The sequence below is a fragment of the Carassius carassius genome, chromosome 44, assembly GCF_963082965.1.
Source record: "Carassius carassius chromosome 44, fCarCar2.1, whole genome shotgun sequence".
NCBI lineage: Eukaryota > Metazoa > Chordata > Actinopteri > Cypriniformes > Cyprinidae > Carassius > Carassius carassius.
Window position 1 is genome coordinate 11899734 of NC_081798.1, and position 9115 is coordinate 11908848.

The following is a 9115-nucleotide window of genomic DNA, read 5'->3' on the forward strand; positions in this document are numbered from 1 at the left end:
TATAACGATAAAGGCATAGAGAAACGGTATCGTTGGAATCATTTTCAGAACGATTTTTTTCCAGCTGATGAATGATATAAACATTGACATCCAATCAGAATCCAACCTGCTGTAACGAGCTCGAGGATTTAAAGCGGCAGACGCACGTGCGCTCAGAATAAACATACGATATTATTCGCTGGTGTGGACGCTAATATCGTTATCTTTATAGTTATCGTTCTTGGTGTGAACGGGGCTTAAGTCCGTTTTTTTTTTAATAAAAATAAACGCTATTCCATTAGAAATCGCGTATACTACTGGGGATGTCTCTCCGCTTATATATATATATATATATATATATATATATATATATATATATATATATATATATATATATACACATATATATATAAATGCATTATGCATTATAATGCATTTATAAATGCATTATAAATAAATGCATGGCTATTTAATTTTTGTGAACCTGTTTCAGGACAATAATCACGAGTTGTTGCCAAGAATACAGCAGCGACACGCGCATCTACGTGATCAAGCTAGACAAAGCCATTTAAAATGACCTCCGCTACACGATTTAAGAATCATTCAAAATCATAAAACCCCAACTGAATAAAAATACATTGGCATAAACTGATCGAAGCTTGGACTCCCAGTCTAGTTCTAAAGACATTAAAGCTGGCCCAAACAGCCCAAGCTTGATAGAGCAGCTAAAACTAGCAATCATTTTAGACTGGTATAGATGTTACAGCATATATTCAGGTTATTCCCGATTAAAAGAACTCTCTGAACCTTGAGTGCACAAACTTTGTTGCAATGGAAATTATTGGTCCTGTCTGGCTGGTGGTAGATTAATCCTATATGCTTCAGTGCAGTAAAATAAATAAACTGCGTTCCTGTAGCCTAATTGGTAGATCACTGCCTATCAAGCGCAAAGTCGGGGGTTCGATTCCCCGGGAACACATGATATATGTAAAAATTGATAGCCTGAATGCACTGTAAGTCGCTTTGGATAAAAGCATGTGCTAAATGCATACATTTAAATAAACAGATAAAGACTTCTTAGGCTCTAAAAATAGAAAGAAAATGCACAATTACAAATCAAATTGATTCATCCAATACGCTCTCTTCTCCTCCCAGCAAAAGACAATGTTTTGGACATACTGCAATGAACACAACAGAAACAAGTAAAGTGATTTCTTTTGAAATTTTATTGAATTTACAAAAGAGTGGCATGGATTTAATCTTCATCATCCTCCTCCTCATCCTGGTTGATCTGGAAGTAGCGCAGTTCATAGCTCTCCTTGGTGTTCGCTACTACACGCAGCCAGTCACGCAGGTTGTTCTTCTTGAGATACTTCTTAGTAAGATACTTCAGATACCTAAAAACAACAAATTGTTTTACATATCCAATATTATTTTTTTCTGAGTAATATGGTCATAAACACTAATAATACCAGAGATGTTTTTGTGCATTCAAAAATTGCAAATAAAGGTAATACCAAACTCACTATAAATATAAAGGTTTCATAAAGTTTTATATTCAAACCACTTGGCTTACTGGGTAAAACAAAAGACCCATATATTCTGCCTGGTGTAATCAATTTAGTTAACAAAAATATCTTAATTGAAAGGTACCAAAAGGCTCTAATTATAAGGTGTAAAATTAGTAGTAGTTCTCCCTATAGCTTGTAAGGCCCTTCTCATCAGATCTTGCTTCTCAAACAAATATTCAACAAGGAGAAGTGGTAAATGTCATGCCACAACACACTCTGAATAGTTAATGCAATATTACAAAAGCAGCAACAACTACTTGAATGAAAACTTAACAAGTCATTAAACAAATAGCAATGTGTCGTAATTCCTAACCAAGACACATCCGAGCAGGTGAAGTAGATATATAGGATCAACTTTCAGAATGTTTATCACTGTCCAAAATACTGATAATAATAAAGCTAACACAGAAAGAAGCCTTTCCCACGGCCATGTGTTTAATAGTCAAGCATTAAGTAGACACGAATTCAGCATCAAATGAAATGCATGATTATAGTTTATATAACAAAAAAATTATAATTTGAGAGTACCTAAACAAAAAAAAATATCTGATCATCATTAAAGATATTGTAAATTGACAAATGTAAAAAAAAAAAAAAAAAAACCCCGTTAGTCACAATGACGACATGCACACGTCAAACACCGCACTCTGGTGTGTATGATTCAGAAGCATTCTGAGTGTGAACGGACACAGAATGATTTATGGAGAGGAAACAATGTTCATTCATTGACATCTATTCAATTTAGACCACTATAACTCATATCAAGATAGCAGACAATTTCTTTAGGGATAAATGCTTAATTTATTGCCTCTTTCAATATACCTTTTATAATCAAAATCATAATACAGCAGTGAAACAACAGCTTGCTTGCAACTGCAATCTAGGGTTGTGCCGATAGACGATAGTATCGTGTATCGACGATAGTCAGAGATAGACGATAGCAGATGTCTCTGTCGATAGTCAAGACGATATTAGGCTCATTCTCCAATTAATGTATTAATATCAAACTGCCCAGCTATTTCACTTCAGCACCGCATTTCACACACACACACACACACGCGCGCAAATGAGAATTAGAGCCTGTAGCCGGTGAAGAAGTCTCCATCCACAAACAGACGTACATCTTCTGCAGATATAAGGTATTTCATTTCACTTTAACAAGTAATCTTAACGGCCTATATATGTGCAATATTTTAAACGAGCCCTCACTAAAAGAGTTTAATGCCACAGTTATGTTACAACGCATCTCATTCTTGTTTCTGTGGCGGTGCGTCGCGCTCTTCATGAGGCACACGGTCCGGAGCGCTGTATGACTGATGCAGCAGTTCAATTCAACTTTACTCCAAATATGAACTTACCCGTTTTGAATACTTTATATTTAACATGTTCGTTTATGTCCCATATTAGTGTTAAACTGCTGGACTTTAAATGAAATCTAATTATTCTCACCGTTGACTGATTTTGCAGAACATTTAGACCGATAACTTCCGTGCGCAGATGCAGCGAATTTGTCACAGGACGAGCGATATGACAGTTGTGTCCAACTATATATGAACTAACTTTAACAATGCATTTTAAAAACAGTATTTTTATATTTTATATATTTTTTATATTTTTATATATAACATTGATAGTATGCACAGTGCGAGAAAAATAAAATAAGGGATAGATCATCCAAAAATGAAAATGTTTAAATTACTTGTCGTTCCAAACATGTAAGACCTCTGTCTTCAGAAGACAAACAAGATATTTTTGATGAATTCTGAGAGCTCTCTGACCCTCCTATAGACAGCAAGCATACAACCATTGTCAAGGCCCAAGAACATAGTAATGACATTGGTAAAATTATCAATGTGACATCAGTGGTTCAACGGTAATTTTGCGAAGCTACGAGAAATCTTTGTCCACATTGAAAACAAAAATAACTTTATACAACAATTTGTCAGCATGGTGCCATTTTATAGAGTATCCACTGAACAAATTATATTAATTTGTGTTCCGAAGATGAACGGAAGTCTTAATTACAGAATTTAAATTTTTTGGTGAACTATCCCAGCAAATGGATAATGAAAATCAACTGTTTAAATTTTATTTTTCTGTTTGGTATTGCATTAGCTGAATTTCTCAGTTCCATAATCTTAATGATATCTTAATTTTAACTGAACTAAAACTTCAATATAGTCACAGAGAAATAACAGAAATAAACTAATAGTTAGCAGCCGTTCACATGCAATTAGGTCTCAGACCTTAAGTCTAATCTCAGACTTACCTCTTAGAGAAGGGGACCTCGGATGTCACTGTAATTTTGCTCTTGCTCCTTTCAATGGAGACCACACCACCACCCAAGTTACCAGATTTACCATTTACTTTGATTCGCTCCTGAAGGAACTGTTCCTGCAGAGAGATATATAAAAGACATACCCATCAGATCACAAAAAAAAAAAAACTACAAAAGACATGAGCCCATTCTAACTCTTGTGCAGCGGTGACATTTAACAGTTACTGTTCTTTTAGCAGTTTTCTTTGGAGGGGGGGTTGGGGTTATTATTTTTAGTTACATTTATAAAAAATAAAAAAATAAAATCAGACTAGACAATTATGGACACATTTGACGATCAGCATGCAGTACCCTATGCAACGTTTTCTGGCCAATAACAGAATGGAAGTTAGTTTTGTCATAGCGTGTTGTTTAGGGGTAGTTCAATCTGAAATGGCTCTCAATCATAGACCAACACAAAAAATTTTAATATGGCACCCATAAAGAATGAAGAAAAAAATAGTTGTGCACATTGTATTCTTTATAATCAGAATTTTGACAAGTCTGCAGAAAAGTATTAGGCTCAAATATTAAAGGGATAGTTCACCCAAATAGCAAAATTATGTCATTAATAACTCAACCTCATGTTGTTCCAAACCCGTAAGACCTGCATTTATCTTTGGAACACAGTTTAAGATATTTTAGATTTAGTCCGAGAGCTCTCAGTCCCTCCATTGAAGCTGTGTGTACGGTATACTGTCCATGTCCAGAAAGGTAAAAAAAACATCAAAGTAGTCCTTGTAACATCAGAGGGTCAGTTAGAATATTTTGAAGCATCGAAAATACATTTTGGTCCAAAAATAGCAAAAACTACGACTTTCTTAAGCATCGTCTTCTCTTCCGTGTCTGTTGTGACAGAGTTCAAAAAGCAGTTTGTGATATCCGGTTCGCGAACGAATCAATGTAACCGGATCTTTTTGAACCAGTTCACCAAATCGAACTGAATCGTTTTAAACGGTTCACGTCTCCAATACGCATTAATCCACAAATGACTTAAGCTGTTAACTTTTTTAATGTGGCTGACACTCCCTCTGAGTTCAAACAAACCAATATCCCGGAGTAATTCATGTACTCAAAACAGTACACTGACTGAACTGCTGTGACAAGAGAACTGAAGATGAACACCGAGCCAGACACGGAAGCCAGACAACAGACACGGAAGAGTTTTTGCTATTTTTGGACCAAAATGTATTTTCGATGCTTCAAAAAATTCTAACTGACCCTCTAATGTCACATGGACTACTTTGATAATGTTTTTCTGACCTTTCTGGACATGGACAGTATACCGTTCACACAGCTTCAATGGAGGGACTGAGAGCTCTCGGACTAAATCTAAAATATCTTAAACTGTGTTCCAAAGATAAACTGAGGTCTTCCGGGTTTGGAACAACATGAGGGTAAGTTATTAATGACAATTTTGCTATTTGGGTGAACTATGCCTTTAAAAGAGGCAGAAATTACAGCTTTGCATGTGTACGGTTTGGCAAAAAACCCAAAATGGCTTTTTGATCCGGTAATCTGATTGGAGATTTCCAGTTGTGTGTGCACTACATCAGATGATCAGTTTATACTTACAAAGTTAGCAGCATCCATGATGCCATCCTCCACAGGGTGGGTGCAGTCCAGGGTGAACTTTAGGACCTGCTTTTTCTTTTTCCCACCCTTGGTCACCTGCTTTTTCTGTAAGATAGAAAAAGATACATATGGATTAAATCAATGAAAACCAGGGTCGACAGTAAAATAATTGTAAGTGCCTAATTAATAAATAAAAACACATCTACACTAATGATGGGTTTCTACTATCATCAAAATGAGCTCTAGTAAAATCTGAATATGACAGTATGTGACAAAGACCTACGCATTTAAAGGCAATAATGAAATATATATGAAAACGTTGAGGAAAATACTGTTAAATCTTTAACGCATGAATTTTGGGCTAAGCTAGCTTCGTGGTTTCGATTCTTTGATGGAGAAACTGATTTATAAACAAAACACCACAAAAAAAAAAAACCTTTGTCTAAATTTTCAATCTATAAAATATTATCATAAACACGCAGTATATTAGCGTCGGTTCAACAGGAAATGCTAATCAGCTAACGAGTCGCAGCTACAACGTGGTTGTTCACGAGCAGGCCTCGCTCCAAACGTCCAGTAAACAAACTCTTTAAAAAAAAAACACTGATGCTCATATGCTTTCGTTAAACAAATTAACAAAAGGCTCAGTTGTTCAGCTTTTTCTCCACTGGTTTCTGCAGGTCTAAAGGTACGTGACACACTGTATTTTATCGTTTTTCAGAAACTTGCTCGTACTCACAATCGGAGCCATGGCCGACAGTTTGGCAGAAAGGGAGAGGAGAAGGAGCGCACGCGCATTGAAAGCTTCCTGTTATAATCTATCCCAGACATAATCGATCGAATCCGTTATGCGGAAATTGATTCGTACAATCAATGAATCATGACAATAATTGTACATGATTATATCTTATTCAAATTATTATTATTATTGAGTACAAAATTTGATGGATCAAATCAAGACTAAACCTATATACAAAATCACACTTTACTTGTAACTTTAATGATTTAGATATCGTCATATTGTAAAATCCTCAAATGATCAAATTGGTCGTTTGACATATAATTCTAATATTAAAGAGATAGTGAATGAGAGTTATTCTAATATATATTTTTAAACAAATGCTTTAAGTTGTTCATTGTTAATTTGTAATATATTAAAGAGAGAGAATACATATATATATATATATATATATATATATATATATATATTCTAATATATAACACAATCCACTAGTATGTCTATTTTTATAAAGACTTTCTGTTACAGAACCGTGTGTGTGTGTGTGTGTGTGTGTGTGTGTGTGTGTGTGTTTATTTATTATTTTTTTGGGTGGGGGTTAATATATGACAACAACTATATCAGTTTGACACCCCGGAACTACATGCTTCGTCAAACTATGCTTTGTCTGTTAGGCTATATACTGTTATAGTACTGTAGAAGTAGTAGTACTAGTACAGAACACGAATTATGCAGAAAATCTGAAACTTCTTGAAAATATTAACATATTAACCTCTTTAATAATAACAGTAACTGAAGAGACCATTGATATTCCATTGCACAGAGTACAATTATTTTTGCTGCCCTCCTGCCAGGGTGCATAGGATCTGGTTTCTTCAGTTTTACCTTTGGCAACCCCCTCAGTCTCCCTTTGTATCCAGTTCCCCTCCCCTTCACCACAGTCAGCTGCTTGGCATCAGGGTCCTGTTGAAGAGTCCCAGCATTACTGTCATTCCAGCTGTAGATAGTGGTCAAGACTAGTGTTAACCCAGTGGCCCCTCCTGACACAAGCCAAATTTACTGCATCAACTACCGTGCTTTGCTTGTAGAGAGGAAGTGAGAACTGTCTTCACATTCACTTAAGCCACTCAGGGAGACATAGTACAGAGTCTTGCTGGCCACAAGGATTCCCCTTCACCACTGATAACATTGCAGTATGTTTGGAATAATGTATATGCAAAATAATATTGGATAGCACCAATTTTTTGGAATAAGGTAAGGAGCTTTTTTGGGAAATTGCATAGTGTTACTGAATTGTTTTGTCTCTATAAAAGCCAAATGTTCATGTAAAATAATGTGAAAGACAGATTTGCATGGAAAATTTCATAGTACTATTTATTTATCAATAGCACACAGTTTACGTCAGAGCACTATATGAAATTTAAGATCATAAGGTGATGTGCAGAGATCTATTTCTGGTCAGAATGAGCTGTCTTTTAGAATGAGCACTCTTTTAGTTTTGTGTCATATATCATGCAAGCTGTTTAATCATGCTTTATTTGTGAATATTTGCCTCTTATCCATTCTGAAAAACTTGCCAGGAAAATAAGTGCTAAATGCTAGTGTTATAATAGCTAATACTGTACCTACCATTATTAACAATGATTTTTTTGTTCTCAGAAATCACATGTAATACCACAATTACTTTATAAATTAGCCTATAATATCCCTGCTAACAGGAAATTGTCTCAGAACAAACAATAGAATGGTTATTCATAGGTTTCGGGTCTATAATAACACGAAAAATGTTAGCACAACATTTATTTATATATCATTCATGTAACTTTTTTTCTGAACATTCAAGACCTGCAGAGACTGTTCAAAAGTAGCATTTGTTTCCATAATGTTTGCAAAATGATAAATTGACCTAACCCTAACAAAAATAAATAAATAAATGTTTTTAAACATTTTAAAACCTAGACATTTTAAATATCCCAAGAAAATTCAGAAATAACGTTTCCAAACCTAAATGTATGCACACATACGTATCATATAATTCAATAATTCAAATTATTTTTTTCCAGATGGCAGGAGGAATCATTTTCTCTTATGATGAGCTGTTTGATCCAGACTATGCCAGCCTCCATCCCCTCGTCTGTCACCTGTGTCATGAGCAATACCACCAACCATGTCTTCTGGACTGCTACCACATCTTCTGTGCCAGTTGTCTGCATGGCAGGGCCAGTGAAAATCGCCTCAATTGCCCCCTCTGTGGGTAAGATCAAAAATCAAATAGGAAAAGTGTAACACATTGGCCAATTAAAGCATCATTTTTGTTCCATGTGAATTTTTTTTTTTATTAAACCAAAAGTTAAATAAATAAACTCCCAATTGCTTTGTTGAGATCTTAGTACATAACAGGATCCTTTACCTCAAGGATTTTGGGGGTGAGGAAATGGAAATTGTGACAAAAGCATTCAATCAGAACCAGCCACAGCAGACTGAAGCCAAGTTCCTCTATAATGGTTACATTTGGGTCTCCGCTTATTCTAGTTTTCTTCAAGCTGGATGTTGAGTTAATTCCAAAACGTATCTAATGCCAAACTTTAACTCCAGTAATCTTTTTTCGTACAACCCACCCATTATAGTTTTGTATACATAACTGTCAAGTCTTGTGTTCTGAAGATTTGTCCAAGTTTTTGATGACAAACATATGTTCGTCCGATGGTTTGATTTGTTTTTTGTGTTTACTTTTAAATCTAAAGGTTCCAGAAAGAAGGATTTGAAGTGATGCAATAGAAGCTGCATTTTGGGTTTCCCAAAGAAACTTTCTGTTAACAGTTGTTTTTTTCCCAACTATACAGACCTTTATGTGCAATACATGTTCTATGATCAATGAAAAATTCATGCAACATGCAACTAGCAGCTATCCTGTTAAGAGCAGCACAGGAGAGT

At 35.2% G+C, this 9115-nt stretch overlaps 1 protein-coding gene across 1 annotated transcript; it reads right to left on the minus strand.

Annotated features, from left to right (window-relative positions):
• Positions 1 to 1187: 1187 nt before the first annotated feature.
• Positions 1188 to 6241, minus strand: LOC132126602 (large ribosomal subunit protein eL22-like). Its single transcript, XM_059537964.1, has 4 exons — positions 6182 to 6241; positions 5443 to 5547; positions 3820 to 3944; positions 1188 to 1376 (listed from the first exon to the last, which is right to left on the minus strand). The coding sequence occupies exons 1-4, from the start codon at positions 6191 to 6193 to the stop codon at positions 1235 to 1237; spliced, it is 384 nt and encodes a 127-aa protein (XP_059393947.1). The 5' UTR covers positions 6194 to 6241; the 3' UTR covers positions 1188 to 1234.
• Between the last annotated feature and the right edge of the window lie 2874 nt (positions 6242 to 9115).